The following is a 17883-nucleotide window of genomic DNA, read 5'->3' as shown; positions in this document are numbered from 1 at the left end:
AAGGCATGTATAATTATTGTATTTCATGAAATAATAAATATTATTCTTATTTTATATCGAACGACGTTTTAATTTAACTTTCATTGGTTTTTGTCGCGCATTTACCAACTTCGAGAAAGGATAAATACTAAATATTTCTCTAAACCAAATTCTCCTTTTTTTGGTTGAGAAAAAGCAAACAATAAATGCGTTTATTTCTAGATCTTTTCTTTCATATATATATATATATATATATATATATATATATATATATATATATATATATATATATATATATTCTATAAGCGACACTTCTAACTCAACTTCCGTGTTAATTAATTTCCAAACATGTATACGAAGTTAACTATAGGTATGTATAATGTAAATCGTTTTTACTATGTAAAATTGCGATTATAATAATAACCCGATCGTTGGCAGTAAGCGAGCGAAAGAAAGTGTCGCACTTGTTTCGATAGTAGAATTGCAAATTGTCGCAATCGTAATTACACAAAATGTAGAAATCTTTTGTTTGCTCGTTCTCAAGGCTTCTCACTAATTCATTTCTATTGTTTTCCATCATCCATGCCAATCAACCATAGTGACAAATAATACAATATATAAGACTCATACGCTACACGTCAATAACATTATCTTTATCTAAATTATTGTCACCATCACACATATGAGACGTGAGTTAAGAGTTTTTTTTTACGTATTGACGTACTAGGCGAATAATAAATATAACAAATAGAATTATATATATGTATATATATATATATCTAGTTCACTCACATTCATCATACCGCTAAACGCCATGGAGACACTTCGCTATAATCAGTATAACTATGCCTCTTTATTTATTTATTTATTTCATCGATCAAGTTTCTTTTTTCTTTCAAAAATTCTGTGTGATTAACATAATCTTCGTAATAGATTCCTTTTATTGACCTCTATAAGAAAAAATCACGCATATATACGTTTTAGGGAAACAAATATATCTTTCAGATAATATACTTTATCAGACTGTTATCGTCATCATCGACATCATCGTTATAGATGTGGTCTACTAACATATATATCTCAATATCAAAGTCAATGTACACAACAGAGATCATAAGGAAGTATACTTGCGTCGTTCCAAAAGAAGCAAATAATACGAACAATAAGAAGAAAATCGAATTTATGATAATTATATTAAAAAAGAAAAAAGAAAGAAGGATAAGAATATTAGAAAGAAAGTTTAAAGAAAGTCTATCATAAGTAACTCTCTATTTTATCACGTGTTCTTATTACAAAGAAGAAAATACTGTAAAAAATCAGAGTCGTAGTTCGATATCTTGCAATGTCGACAATCGTACAATAGTGTTGAATTACTAATAACAACCTGCGTAGGATTTTCAGTATTAATATACTTTAATGCAACATAAGATTCACAATACTGAAAAGTTAAACGCAAATCGTGAAGAAAACTTTTTCTCATCGCAAAAGACGATTCTTGAAAACAAGAGCAGATATGTCGTATGATCTCACTTCTTGCATTTTAAAATCTTTAATTGTTTACTTTTATTTCTCTCTCGAGACATAGAGGCATTTCTACACATATATGCACGTTACATGTTATTAAACCGTACTCTTGCATTTCTTCTTTTTTTACGTACCGATGATAACGTAGACTTTAGACCAAAATCAAACGAGGCAAAAAACGGTAGATGATTTATGCTCTATAAATGTGAAATTACAAGAAGGCAGTCTATCTTTCTCGAAACTTTCGATCTCGCTTGTTTCGGTCAAACGATATACTTTATAATATTATATCTCAACGCGTGTAATTAATGTACGTAAAAGAAAAAGTGACTCTCATCGGTAAAAAGGAAAATATCTTACGTGCCTTTGTCGTGTAATATTTTTTCTTTTGTGCAAAATCTCGTCTCGTACGCATCGCATTTTACTGACTGACGAAATGTAAATATTAACGTACGTACGACCATCCAAACTTAGAGCCACTTTTTCTACTCTTCTAATTTTCGTGTCGTTAAACTCCACCCTCCTCTCTTTCCTATCCCACCCTTATGTACATTATAATTTTTACGCGGAATACTACCATAATATGTCAACCGCAATATCTTTCATTCGGATCTTTCAATTCGTAGAACGGAATCTCTGAATATGTAGTAATAAATTCCTTATTCACATTGTCACTTTGATAATATTGCATGAAAATGAAGTTATCTTTTGGTAATTACGCGCAAGCATGGAACATGACTATTCGCGTCTGACCCGCAGGATTAACACAGCTACCATCATCCGTACTATGTACACTTAATTGCATTAATTTATTAAATTCAGATAAAACGCCGTTATAATTTCTAAAAAAAAAAATTTAATACATATAAGCTAACTTTACGTAATACTTTAACGGAATACCGACAAAAATAAATACATATATGTATATATATATAGTATTTATATTCATTTATATTTTATATATATATATATATATACACACCTACGCGCGCACGTGCGCGCGCGCACACACACACACACACACACACACAAAATAATACATGACACAGATAGTATAACACGAACTTTAAACGAGCAATACATTCTGTGCGTATATTATATATATGCATAAAACTATAAATTAAATATAAGTATTATATATATATATATATATATATATATATATATATATTTATATATATATATATATGTATATATATATATATATATATATATATATATATATTATTAGATAAAATACTAGGATTCTCAAAAATATAAAAAAAATTAAAACATGATATAATTTCGGTGCAGGGTCTCTTTGCTAGAGGGCACTTCAATCGCTTTCTTTCTACGATTTCATCATTGTTCAAGACAGTGTTATAATATTTCATTTAGTATAAATTAACAACTGATATTTCAAAAAAGAAAAATATAATTTCGATATCTTGAACATAACAGCAGATAATGGAGCTGCGATACTTGAAGATGGACATTCGATGGGTGTTCGATCGCGTTAGCAATAACCATAGCAATAACCAAAGCTGATAGCTTTTTGCAATGCGGGTAAAACTATAATAACGCACATAACTTTATGCCAAATAGTGCAATATCGAGCAATTTGCGTTTATTGAGGGCACACATAAGCAATTTTACGTAAGGAAAACACTACCTGCTTTTCTGGCTACATACACACACGCACACACACTCGCGCATCGCTCTTAAATACCACAAGTTTTACCAGGTTATTTCAATTATCTCGATTCGAAGTGCCATTAAAGGTCTTGGAGATTCAATAATTTACAATCACTACTTGAATTTGATAGAGTATATCTCTGTACTAATTAGGACGAAATACTCAGACCGGAGTATAATTGCCTTTAGGTTTGTAGAATATTTGTCCTTTCACCAAGCGTCTCGTTATTTCACTCAACAGCAATTGTTTCTCCTTCTTAATCTTCTTCATTATACCTCTATTTTCTTGTGCACGTCGAGAAAGATACGGTAATACCTCCTTCACTGGTCCATAAGGAATATATTTAAATGCCGAATAACCAGATTGACCTGAAACGAGACAATCATTTAATACATAGTTTTTTCCTTAACAATATTTACTTCTAAGTTGAATATAATTATATATTATCCTACCTAACGGAAACGTTATATAATCACACATTCCTAATAATTGACCAAAGCAAATAACTTTATCTTCTGGGGAGATTCCGATTTCCTTCATTCTAAAAACAAGAAAAAGATTCGTTATTGATGACATTAAAAAGTAGATAAGTAATCATGTTAAATACAAATAACAGAAATGTCATAACGTACTTCTCTATAGCAAAACGTACGGTGTCTTCGTTATGTGAGGCAACCATAATACCTATTTTCTTAGGGTCTTCGCCCTTATCTTTATACTGCTTCATCCGCCTCAAACACTCCATCAGTGTTTTGTGATAAGATTCAGTAGTAGCTTCGTACGAAGGATTCGTTGGGTCCGGATAACCCATAGCAGCGGCTCTTGCTCTTTCCTATCGTAATTATCATGATTACTCGAATAATGATATACAATATAAATTAGAAATAACTATACGAGTAAAATCTAACTATATTTTGAAATTTCATTGCAATTATATTTCGGACATCTTCTGCAATAAGATAAGTATAAGTTTTAGAACAAAATACGTCTATACACTCATCATACCTGCTCAATATAAGCACCTCGTACGATTTTCGCGCCAAAATAAAAGTTTTGACGTTCTGCCTGTTCTAGATCCGTTTTTACCTCGTTATAAGCTTCCTGCAGATATGTCTGGTACGTATTGAACACCACGGCCTATGAAGTAGACCATTTGGGATTGAGAAATGATTCACTGAAAATTTTCGGATTGATAACATATTATGCTTTTTAAATAGAGCTTTACCTTATCTGTATTGTACTTGCGCATCATTTCCAACGTTAGTCTTGAGATTGCCGGCTGGAAATACGTTTGCTCCGCGTCTATCATAATACGTACATTTAACTTGTCTGCGACCTGTTGAAAATATTTGAATTTTTTATTAAATGAATTTTTTTACCTTCTTTTTTCTTCTTAGTTTGTGCTTCTTAACGTGCCATACATACCGTAACAAGATTGTTTAGTCGTCTGATCATATTCCTAAACATCTCCTCTTCCTTCGACGTCAGTTGTGACATAAGTCTCACCATCTTTCCAGTCTTTATGTCGGGAACTTGAAATGTTTCGCTCAACTCGTAGTTCTCGTCCAGAATTCCGCTCCAAGGAAATAAGTGAATCACACTACCAAGGAATCCACATTATATCTTTGTTATGTTATATTTACATTTAACAAAGGGATCTTTATCTTAAAATAGGGGTGAACAACTTCATCGCGAGCCACACGATCTTTATCATCAATCAATCCGTTCCTCCATTATTTAAGTTCACTAATCACCACTTCATCAATAATCCATAAATAGACAGAAACAAAAGTCATGTAGTTCACGAAACACGGCGATGTTAAATAATGGGTGTCGAATCTCACTTTACTAAAACAGGCAAATAGGAGTAGTTACACGCGACCCGCGAGCCATCAATTGCCCACTCCTATCTTAAGATGTATAAGAAACGATTTAATTATCGATATATCAGAGTTTTTCAAATTGTTGCTTGATAGCAACATTTTTCTCCTTTTCTTCTTCTTTTTCTTCTTTATATATTTTCTTTATTCTTCTTTCTTTTCGTATAATGAAACAGTATGCAGATATCTGAGTGTATTTTCTAGTTCTCGTATCTTTAATCTTTAGAACATTGTGAGTGGATATATCTGCCCAGCGAATACTGTCCCGCTGTGGCCTAACAGTAGATATATTCGCTCAGTAATTATCATTTTAATTTATTATTAGATAAAAATTTCTTTGCACATCTAAAGTAAAACAAATAAAAACTGACTTATTTTCAAGAAAATGTTTCTCTTTCTGAAAATCTTGCTTTGGTATATATACGATTGTTTCACGTAGAATTTTTTATCTATTGTCGTTGAAAAAGTTTCAAAATTTCGTTAATTTTAAGATTTAAAACTCTTTCGTGTCTTTTGAAACAAATATAATAATTTAACCCTTGAACTGCCAATCGGCTGATATATGTCGATCCTTAGTTCATATACGAAAACTGCCACCGGCCGATATGATAGTTCCTGGTACTCATGCTAAAACTGCCACCAGTCTATATGTCGGCTCCGTTTGTTGATGTTCAAACTCTCTCCTCTGAGTGTCAAATGACTTTCATATTCTTTGTAATTAAATATTTTTCTACATTTAAATGCAGTGAAAAGAATCTTTATAAATTTATTTATGAAAACATACGAAAACGGTCGGAACATTTTTCGCATATACCAAATATTTGGGATTGATTGTAAAAGGGTTAATAAAAAAACGATAATGAAAAGATTTGAGGAAGACTATACCCTTCTTTATCCGATTGAATCTTTTCAAGGAACTTTTGTACCGGTGCCGCATCCATCACATGAGCCTCTTCGAACTTTTTCTTAAAATCATCGGGTTTTGCGTGGTGAGCCAAAACAGCACCCTCACCACCCACGACGTCCGACATATACTGTCGCGCTCGCATGATTACCTCAGATAGTTGAAGCTTTAATAAAAAGGCAAAAAAATAAAAAGATTTGTCGTGTATTTAAAACATGAATGTTTAAAATAACAAAGAACATATGCATATGATCTTGAAAAGGAAATATGCATGATCAATGACTGATGATAAAAAGAGCTACGAACCAAAAGCTGTGGACGACCGAGCGCTGTCAATTTAACAGCCGTGATTCCGGCGCCCATAGAAGTACCTGCAAAGATATCAGCCTTAAATTACTTTTTGCTTTGAATTATTTCTTTTCTTATGCAAGACATAATAAGATCACTCAAATGCGATGCTTTTCACAATTTTTTCAAATACGTACACATTATGTTAACCAATGCATACCATCATACTATAATTGTTAACATAATTGGAAACATAATTCACGTATATATAGTGTGCACATAACGACATAATACAAATGTGTATATCAAAAGCGGAAAAAATTAAGTAAAGAGATTAGATTAAAATAAACTTTGACAGCTATTGTTTCTTATCCTCTTACTAGGGCTCAAGTTAAAGTACGTATTAGGAAACTCGTGAGATATCTCTGTCTCGTTCCAATCTAATGCCTTCGTAATCATTAATGGCATTCATAATATTCCTGGATAACTACGAAAATGATGTATAAAAAAGAAGATCGTAACTGATTCTGATTCACTTTTCTCAAATCGAGACATTCTTTGATCTATCTCTTTGAAAAGGAAGCAACAAAAGCGAGAATTAGATAACGATTAAAAAAAGAGAATGAAGAGAAAGAGGGAAAACGAAAGAAAAAATAAGCAACCACTGAGGATGATTATTGTTCGTTAGTCATCGGCCGAATATTTATGTCAAAGACTATTCGAGCAAATGTTATGTCACATCTTCCACTGGAAAGTAAGTAGAGTCCGGCAAGATCTACTTGCGGTATGATATTTATAGAGTGCCTAATGGACTCACAAAATTTCAAGTTTCTATGTCATATTCTTCTCACCTGAAATTAATTATTTTTTCGACTAATATTTATAATTTTTCCTCCAAATTAAGTATAGTACATGGTTTGTTATTTTTAATATATATATGTATCATACAAAATGTCTTTGTTTGTTTCTTTATAAGTACTCCATTTGTTGAGATAATTATAGTTTATGATATATCTTTGTGATATATCTTTTTGTAAGATGTAATTCTTTGATTTGTTCGAATAAGTATGTCAACAGTTATCAATAATTAAGAAAATTTTCTTACATAAATACATATATTTGGAGAATTAAGAACTATAAGATTATTTATTTGATTATTTAAGTCCTTGAATATTTAAAATTATAAATTATGAATATTACGAATACACACAAAGGGATTGATTTCACTAAATGAGATCTATTGTGCTCTCTCTCTCTCTCTCTCTCTCTCTCTCTCTCTCTCTCTCTCTCTCTCTCTCTCTCTCTCTCTTTCTCTCTTTCTCTCCTCTCCTCTCCTCTCCTCTCCTCTCCTCTCCTCTCCACTCCTCTCCTCTCCTCTCCTCTCCTCTCCTCTCCTCTCCTCTCCTCTCCTCTCCTCTCCTCTCCTCTCCTCTTCACTTCTTTACATTACAACCTTCATCTACCTTAGTTTCCTCATGGTCTTTCTGTTTCAAATAACCGACGTTTCAAGTAATGAACTTCAAAGGCACATCACATGATGCGTAAATAACGTAGCGCATATATTCATAAGTGACACGTATGTTCTCACGCATACGTTGAGCAAAAAACGAAAAGACTCATACGTAATCAGATAAACGTCCAGACAAATTTGCAAAAACAGATATACGCGTGCATGTACACAAGCTACTTCCTTCTTCTGCCTATAAGCAGAAACCAAGTTTAAATGAATGACACGTGTAATTACTGTCGTAGCAGGGATTACAACTGAATGACAACAATCGATTTTGCTGAGAGGATACTACAGGAATATCCGTACGAATTTTCTTATGTCTTCTGTGACTTACCGGCAACAGCTTCGAGACATCTAATGAAAATATCCATATTCCGTTCGCAGGAAGCTTCGTTCAAGTAAAAGTACGTCCTAGCTGAAGATACTTTATAACGACGATCGGCAAACGATTTTTCGACGTGATACTTTTTCAACGGTCCCTCTGTCTTCTCGTCACCTGCTTCCGACACAGAGGCCCTAAAAAAAAAATAGAGATCGCCACTTAGCGAATATTATTCTGAATAACTAACAAATCGTATTTACCTTTTCTGATAATTTTATCATACAGCTTTGAAAAGTTATAATCTTCATATCGTATCAATTTATACAAGTATAACTTCATTAATATTTTTTATTTCGACAATTGTCTATTATGGTTATAAAAAAGGTTTCAACATTTCTTTCATAAATTTTGTACACTTGACTCACTGTATTTCTCGGCGCTCGGCTTCTTCCTGTGATATATCTTCCTCTACGGAATAATCCAGAATCGGCTTGACCCCAAATTGCCGCAACCTGTCGAGAACTGGAGTGATTTGTACTTCATCCTCACCGGCTACAAAGTGTCCATAAAACGTTGCCTTCATCATTTTCGTAAAGAGCTTTTCTCCGAGCAATTTCTCCGCCAGTTTCATAAACTGAAAAGATCGAAGAAAATCGTGAAAAAAGATCGAATGAAATGAAAAAACCAAAAAAAAATATCTTTTATCAATAATATATCTCAGAATGAAAACAGATAAGCAAACGTGTAGGTAAATACATGTATTCTTTTGGAGTATCATATGAACATTCGAGGAATAACGCAAAGTAAATAATCCTAATCTAAGGCGGGTATTAAATGTATTAAACTCGAGACGATTAAACTCTGACGATGCACTTACGTTTCATGGAACTTGATTCATGATTTGACATTACGATTATGTTAGTAGGAGAGAAAGATTAGTGTAAAATCAAATTATCTTGATTGGTCATAATATTTAATAAATATTTATAATCATCCATTTTTGTTAAACTCTTTTAAAAATTAAATTGTTTAAAATCCGTTTGTATGATTTGATAAACCATCAAGTTTCGTGCACAAAATATTTAAGAGACAACATGAATTACAGAATGAGTGTAACATAAAGAAATTTTATCGCACGATAAAACGACTTTTTGAATCTTCGTCTGGAAAACCACAGAAAAGCTACAAAGACGTCAAAAAGGTCGATTGACAAAGCAAAGTAATAAAATAAAAAGAGATGTCACATCCGGTGAACATCGCAATAACATGCTTATCTAACAAACTTCCTTTGAGTAGAATCTGAGTTACTGTAATTAAGTAAAAATCTTTCGAGATAAATTGACTGCAATTACTCAACATTCCTAATGTTTCTTTAAAATAATCGGGAAAGCTTGTGAAATTAATCCGGTGAGTACATAGATACATACATATATACTTTCGTTCGTTCTTTCGATAAAAAAAGTACTTGTAAACGAGATCAGAAAATAAGTATGTAACCACATATGTATGACATCATATACGTACATATACGTACGTAGTCCGATATTTATACACATCGTTATACATATCGTAATATCAAACATCGATAAAACCGGTGTTTAATCATTTGTAAAAACACACAAGTGTTCTTTGTAATACATTATGTATAACTTATAAAAATTGTATCAATTTGTCGCTTTTATTTCCTATTTATCGTTTGACTACTTATTATATTTAACATGTACTTATTAAAACATATATCATTATTATTAGTGTTTTAGGCAGACGAAACGTGAACTATTCTCAGATTCTGTTCTTTTTTAAAAGGAATTTTATAAAAGATTAATTTTTTGAACAATATTTGCAAATGTTTCCGACAATAATAATAAATTTATTCCCTTTTTCCTTATATGTAAATTTTTCATTACTTACGATGTACATATAGAAAAGGAAGAATAATCTTCCTCATGGAAAGAACCATAATTAGAAAAGACATAGAAATAGAACAAACAAAAGAAGGGATACGTACGTAATTACGATCATTTCCTAATCGATTAGATTTCGATGGGTTTCACATACGAATCTATCATAGTAGTCTTACAAGTGTTCCTCATAGAGAAAATTACGAGCTCTTTCGCTCTTTTGAGCGCAGAAGCACACGCTATCTCAATGTACCTATATATTCAGTATAATAGGATCAATATCTATATTATCTATCGTTTGTATAAGTTTTACCTGTATTTGCATGTTTTTTAACATATGTATACAATAGAAGGAAAACATGTAAAAGAATAATAGATCTAAGTAATTTTATTGCTGTAAATTAGCAAACAAAAATCCTTAGAGAGATCACGTTCATCAGACAGACCACGATTGAAGGGCAAACACGTCTCACACGTATTTTTTTCATAAATTTATATTTAAAATATGACAACTTTTAAAATCAATATTAATTCACGAATACAAATTATAATACTTGCGTAGATAATCAATGTGAATGGTACGTTCATTACAGAGGGATTCGTCGGACTTAATTGTTCCTATTCATTTGTCGCATTTGAGCCGATGATAGCGTCGCACTATTTCGCATTTGTTTTCTCTCGCTCTCTCTCTCTCTCTCTCACACACACACACACACACACACACACACACTGTCACTCACTTTCTTATATTTCATGGTGAATTTTAACGTTTTCCCAAATGTATCAAAAAACTTAATACAAAATAAAAATACAGAGAATGACAGTACAATGATTTTTACGATCATCGCGGATTGTAGATTACAAATAAAAGCTTAATCGACATATATTAAAACGATTAAGAATATCTAACCAATTATTTTCCACGCATTACGATTGTATATTTATAATTACAGTTCGTTGATATTGTAATTCATGTCATATTTGTTTGTTTGTATGTATCATATAGTATACAATTTTTCATTTATTATTGATCCGAGCAATGTTTAAAGAACCATTTAAAGACTAACTAATTATTGATACTTAAGTTTAATATTAAACTTTTGAATGAAATTTAAAGGTAAATCCTATTTAATAAATATTTCTCGCAAGCTCATTAATGTTTAAAAATCGATAAAAATAATACGGTTAAGTTGCGGCGAGCTTTAAAGCCACAATGTAAGTAGTGCACCTTATATAAGTATGTATGTAGACGTATCAAGATAGTAGGCTACGACATAGAATACGTTCAGTGAGAATTGAACCGACGATCGGGGGGGGCCAACGACTCTTCACCAGTAATACACTGTCGTATCCACGAACGAACTCTCTTCGTTAGAATCAATATTCAGTCACCTTGCCAGACAGAGTTATAAGTATGTATACCCACGACGAACATATGTATGTATACTACGCATGTATGTTGCAAGTATTGCAAATACGAAGTAAAGTATATGTGCTTTAATAAGTCATCTAATAGATGCCTTTTGAACGCATCCTTTAGTTCGAAATACCATCCTTTTTACGATAAAGTGTAATTTTTTTTCAAGACTCATTACGCTTTCTCCATTACGATTTATCAACACACCTAAATTTCGTGCCCATACATGATACTTTGATGTTGGACACAATTTTAAACCATTTCTTACGATAAATAAATCTTGTTCAAGATATACATTAAACGTATCACCAATGACGTCGATTTGGTTCTTGATCGAGCCCTTTCCGGCTTCCCACTCTTGTACAAGGAAAGAATTACAACGACATTAATTGCAAATATCAAGACTCACTTGTTAACGATAACGCAAGTAGGTAGGTACATATACACTCAAACATCCGACAGGTAGTCTCGTATTTACACCGAGCTGATAGCAATGTTTTTAAAAGACTTATAGATATTTACTGTAGTTTTATGCATTTGTTTATTGATAAATGCATATACATGGTATATACACAACGTTTATGTACTTTTTACAAGCTCGCTTCCTTGAAAGAACAAGAAAAAAGTAAAAAAAAAAGAATTTTAGTTTCGTTTGGGGTTACATCATTAAAATCTCTCTTTTCGAAGAATTGGCAAAAAATTTCGTAGAATGATTTCTTTTTCTTTGGCGGAAGAAAGAAGGGAAAAATAAAAGCATCATTCTTGTAGTCCACGGAAAGATTCTCTCACGCTAGAGGCGCCAGACAACTAACCGGACGACCTTGAGCATAGTTATCACGTGTCTCCACAGACCAATCGAAGTAGGACATCGTAATAGGACATAGAACTCATTCGTACTTTTCTTTGCGGTGGACTCGACCATGTTTTTTTAGATGTAATTTATCACAAAAACAAACAAAAACGAACAAGGACTGATGATATCTCGAAAATGAACCGAAAAAACAATCCCGGCAATATAAGTTGCTGTATTGTATTTCAAAATATTAAATGATCCTAACACGGGAACAGTTCAAATTCCACGGACCGCTATCCATGTGAATATATAATTTAGTTAAGTAGTTAAATTTCTACCCTTAACTTAAATTCTATCCTTAAATTAAATTTCTATCCTTGTCAATGAAAACACGAAGCAACGAAATAAACCGTAAATAGAAATATATCAACTATGATAATGAACAAAAAAAAAGAATGTAAATATAAATCGTTTTAATAGTGGCGTTTTGTAAATCGATCGATCGAATGGTACTCGCCATATTCCAGGCGCTACATTTGAAAGAGCGAGCACGTGGAGTAAGATGGCCGAAGGTAACCGTAGATGGCTGTGACAGGTAATATAATTCAACCACGACGTCGTGCATGGAAGGATTGTTCTCTTCTCTCTCTTCCTCCCTTCTACTCTCCCTCCTTTTTTCTTATTCGTTCTTTCTTCTACGTACTCAACTTTGTCATATCGTCTGGCAATCGTCTGAGCGTAGTCTGGCAGGCCGTACTCACGCGCACTTTGAGGCAATGGCCTATTTTCTCTTCGGTTTCTCATTCTCACTTTTTCTTTTTTCATCTTCATGTATCGCATAGATTAGCGTCTTCCTTTAAGAATCACAAATATTGCTCTAAAAGCGCGATTTTGCTTCTCCTCTTCGTCCTATACAGCGCACATTTTCGTTTGTTCACCTTAATTTATTTATATCCGAAAGCCAAAATAGTTTACGTTCCCTTCGCATCATTGCTTTCTTCTCTTCCCTCACGCATCTAACGAAGATAGAATAATATTCGGAGAGTCGGTACAGCAATCATATCGAACTTCTTGCCAATTTGGCTCATGATTTACTATAACACCACTATAATTCTAGAATGAATGTATGTGGCCATGATAAAATAATCACGATTAATTTCTTTGCTTTCTCTATCGCTTTTGAATTTTCCTAGGATTTCTATCAGCTACGTTAATATGAAATACCACTAAACAGCTAAGCTTTCCTAGAAATTTGACTAATAGTACATCTTTTGGAGAACTGTTTCAAAAATTAAAATTGAATAAGATCAGCCTTAAATTTAATTATAAAACTCTTGTCTATATGACTATAGTACGATAAATGGTTCCTGGCGACAATTTTTGTATTCTATGGTGGTGAACGGTGATCCATTGTTAGAACGGAATTTCTTCTTTTTTCAAGGGTGCTGCCACCTATCGACAAAAACGCAAGCTTCTCAAGTTCGTAAATACACGAAGGACGAAGGAGCTTAAAAAGATAACCTTGAAAGATCGATATTCTTGAACACAATGCAAGGCATGCGATTTAGATAACCTGCTAATCGATCGAATTAAAAATTACGGTGACAATTTCTAATCGATATAACTATTGATTACATAAACGTTCTAATTAACCTTTTTGATTATCGATAGTAAAAATAGATTTGTAAAATATCTCAATTTTCTACAACCAAATTGCTTTTTACAAAAAGATTGTTGCTGGATGATTTAATTTGAATGATTTAAACCAGACGTTACAATCTTATATCCAAATATCGTATTGCCTATAGGATCGGCGGGTATGTGATCAGCGAGTCGCTTACGATAATCAGATTTAATACATACTGCAAAGTTGAAAAACGTGCAAATATAAACGTAAAAATATTTTTTTTTCTCCCCCTCTTCCATAATCAGTCAGTAAAAGATGATTTCTCTCGAATTTTTTCAAGGTCGCATAATAATATCGATGTTTCAAGCTTAGATATTATGTGAGAATGATTTAATCTATACTGATTTATTCACATATGTCTGAGAGAACGAAATAACGATTTTTCTTTTTCGACGGGAAAATATACATATACCCTAGATTGTCCATGGTTTCGTAATCTCTAATTAAGGAAATTGAATTTGTATCGATTTAACGTACATAACCACGTACGATATTGTTTATAGGAAAGTAAAATAATTAAAAGGAAAATAAAAAAGGTGATCGATATTAAGGACAAAAAAATAAGATACTTAAGTTTGAAGTAAGCATCTTCAGAAGCTATCGAAATTCAAATGCGGTCGCTCTAAGATCTTACGCTGCTACATATCAGCAAGCGAATGCCAATCAATATAATTCCTCATAGAAATTGTGCGAACTAATTATGCAAAAATGGGCGATCGTTTGAAAAGATATGTTTAATAGAAATTTATAATAGATTATTAATATCAATATATATGGATAAATAATGTACCAATAAATATTTAAGAACTGTGATCGTAAAATATGAAATAAAAACCGATTTCTTCACATTACACGAAACTTTTAAGTGGTCTTTTTTACAAGGTGTAGGGGTTCAGAATAAAATAACTTCTACGTTGTCGTCAACAGATTCCAAAGAAACGACGAGCCCGTCTACACGAACAAATACACGTGCAAATAGCAGGTACTTACGATCGTTACACAATTGGAACGTAACGATTGTTACGTAACGAGTTTTTTCAAAGTTTACGGAAATATGAGAAAGAATACGCAGCAAATACAAACTGAAGTTCATTCTCCTCATTCTATTCGTAGACCTCTCTTAAAATAACACAAAAGTTATTGTTAGCATATTAGTTAAAGAATTTTGAAATAATATATTATACGTGTGCGCACGCGTGTGTGTGTAGCTGGCAGATCATTCGATAAGACACGAATTCTATAATGCAAAATTTTTTATACGACGAAAAAATAGATGATTCAAAAGAATAAAAACGATACAATAAAATAATAAAAATAAAATAATACTTTTACGTGTAGACGACCAACCCGAAGATGTCACGATCGACACCATGCCTCCGTCATTTTTAATTACGATAGCTTGTAGAAGATAATACATAAATACATACATACATACATACATACATACATACATACATACATACATACATACATACATACATACATACATACATACATACATACATTCGATGGAGAAAGAAAATTCCTTCGGGACGAACTATTCGCTGGCACGAAGGCGTGCGCGATCGATAAGCGACATCACCAAAATCAATAACAGCTCGTGCCACGTCGTACTAACGCATAATAACATACGAAATTCGAAGCTAATCTAGCTGCTACTAAGAAGGAGGTTACTGGCTCTACAATTCATCATAACCTATGTGTATGATCTGTTTTTAAAGGTTTGTAAAGGGAGAAAAAAATAATCATTTGAAATGTTTTGAATGTTGTTGCAGCTTCAACATAAATTTAACTTCGATCTTGTTCAAAAACATTTCGTTTTTTTTCCTCTTCTTATTGCAAGATCAAAAACTGCAATTTTAAGATAACCAAAATAATTTTGATTTGTGCAAATAAATTTTGGAACGTACTAATTAATAAGATTATGCATATATATACACACACAGGCACACAAAATCATAATTGTTTGACCATCACGTCATTATATTCATATTTTTCTTTTAAAAAAATTATCATTAACGTACATTATTCTTTTCAATCTATTGAAACTGAAATAATTATTACCCCTAAAATAACGAATAGAAATAACAAAAGGACGAAATTCTAAGTTCTCTGATATAATTCAATAACATATATATAACTTCAGGTAATAAAAATATATACACAAATATAATCGACTACGAGACGATTGAATGTGACAAGACGTTGAGTTTTGATACTCGACAATGTTAAGAAAAATTTGTTTTCTAGTATAATATTTAGAGATTGTATTTCGAGAAAAACTATATAAAAATATAAAAAGATGTTAAAAAGAAAACTTAGAAACATAATCGTTGGAAAAAACATTGAACATCTCAGTAGTGTCCAATTGTCGAACAGCCATGACAGTTAGTGTGACTTACGTAGTAGATAGCAGACTATAAAATCGATTATTCTCGATAAATCTAAGAGGGAAACGATATAATGTAAGTATAATTAAAAGAGAGTATATATCAAAAGAAAATTATTGATCATTGCATAAGGTACGCAGAATTATTAACGAGAAGACAAATAATTGTTCGTTCGTACTCCATTCGCCATGCTGAGATTTCACGACAAAGGAAGAAACGTGAATGGCTCGTCCGTCGAACGAGGAAAAAGCAAACTTCTCTTTCCCTCTCTCTTTCTCTCTCTCTCATCTCTCCATTTCCTTTTCTCTCTCTTCCTCTCTTTCTCTTTCTCGCTCTCTCAAATTCGGATCGGTAACTCAATAAAGCAAACCGTTGGGCAGGATTCAAAACGCAAATATCGATAATTACATAAAAGGCGATCGTAAAACTGCGCCATTTCGTATACGTAGTTGGTGGTGGTAGGGAAGAGAGAAGAAGGAGAATGAGAAGAAAGAGAAAAAAAGAAGAGCAAAAGAGAAAAAAAATTTCATAGGTGCTGATCTAATTTCATCGACAAAATACGAATAAGAAAGAAATTGAAATGGATACCTCGATGAATACTCACCTTCATGTTGTTTTCGACAAGATATTCAATCGAACATATTTGATACACGATATACGCTCTTACGAGCTCCATGGTGGTTTTGCTCTTGAAAGCAGCAACTGGGTCGTTAAACTTCAAATCGAGCGGATCTATCTGTCTCGGTTGATCTGACGCCGGTTGCTGCACGCTGCCGGTCACTCTACCGGTACTGACATATCCACGTTCGATCAATCGCACCAATGCAGCGGAGACGTTTTGATCCCGTAATCCAACCACGGGGAGTGGCACGCATTTAAAAATCTTTTTACCGGCGCAACATCGCGGCACCGTTCTCAAAAACGCCATTACTCTCTTTCTCTTTTTATATATAATATATATATATATATATATATATGTATGTATGTGTGTATCTTTCCTTTGTAAAGTGTACCGAACAGTCCTAATAGGTAAAGAAACGACGAGAGAAACGATTACAGCGATCGAAACCCTCTCGTCGAGTGAGGTCTTACGCGCGACTGTGCCTCGCCTGGGGCGTCGAGCTTCCCTCTCTCTCACTCTATTTCTTTGGCTCCCCCCACTTTCTCTCTTTCTCTCACTCTCTGTCTCTATCTCGCGCACCACTGATTTATGTACTGACCCACCGCTGTCGATGTTACTACTGGGACTTGCTTAAACGTGTAGCCAGCCAGTTCCTACCGATTCCTGTTATAAAAGAGAAACCCTTTATATCCACCTTATATCCACCTTACTATATTTCAGTCCAAGAACCCAATAATAAACGACTTGGGGAATCTTTTTTTGATTTGCTAATTCAGAAGCTCAAACGATGATCAGATTCGGCTTCTTCATTCTTTTTCTTCGGATTGATTATTTCTTTCCCTCTCTCTCTCCCTCCATCTCTCTTTCCTTACGTTCTTCGAAATAGATCGATTTTATGGAGTTAGTTCTTTTCTCTTATATGTCTAATTTTTGTTCTTCGATGAGTGATAGAAACGAGTTTCGATTATTAAAAGTATGTACACCTACATAC

The 17883-nt window shown here is 32.9% G+C and overlaps 1 protein-coding gene and 1 long non-coding RNA gene across 2 annotated transcripts; one reads left to right on the top strand and one right to left on the bottom strand.

Annotated features, from left to right (window-relative positions):
- Positions 1 to 17770, bottom strand: LOC124428732 (proline dehydrogenase 1, mitochondrial). Its single transcript, XM_046973158.1, has 11 exons — positions 16875 to 17770; positions 8508 to 8716; positions 8095 to 8276; positions 6269 to 6333; positions 5944 to 6128; positions 4604 to 4778; positions 4404 to 4514; positions 4184 to 4315; positions 3811 to 4010; positions 3631 to 3719; positions 1 to 3546 (listed from the first exon to the last, which is right to left on the bottom strand). Exons 1-11 carry the CDS (start codon positions 17196 to 17198, stop codon positions 3341 to 3343), a joined length of 1878 nt encoding a protein of 625 aa, XP_046829114.1. The 5' UTR covers positions 17199 to 17770; the 3' UTR covers positions 1 to 3340.
- Positions 8730 to 14415, top strand: LOC124428763. Its single transcript, XR_006943277.1, has 2 exons — positions 8730 to 11395; positions 11690 to 14415. It is a non-coding gene; the product is annotated as an uncharacterized LOC124428763 (long non-coding RNA).
- Positions 17771 to 17883: the final 113 nt, after the last annotated feature.

This window comes from Vespa crabro, chromosome 1 (assembly GCF_910589235.1).
Source record: "Vespa crabro chromosome 1, iyVesCrab1.2, whole genome shotgun sequence".
In the NCBI taxonomy this organism is placed as follows: Eukaryota; Metazoa; Arthropoda; class Insecta; order Hymenoptera; family Vespidae; genus Vespa; species Vespa crabro.
The sequence above is the reverse complement of the archived record's forward strand: the minus strand, read 5'-3'. Positions and strand labels throughout refer to the sequence as shown.

Coding starts and splice junctions, on each gene's coding strand:
- LOC124428732 (XM_046973158.1), bottom strand. CDS start 17,198: ATGGCGTTTTTGAGAACGGTGCCGCGATGTTGCGCCGGTAAAAAGATT. Junction 6,129..6,268: donor TCGGTCGTCCACAGCTTTTG/GTTCGTAGCTCT, acceptor TTTTTATTAAAG/CTTCAACTATCTGAGGTAAT. Junction 3,547..3,630: donor TTATATAACGTTTCCGTTAG/GTAGGATAATAT, acceptor GTCTCGTTTCAG/GTCAATCTGGTTATTCGGCA.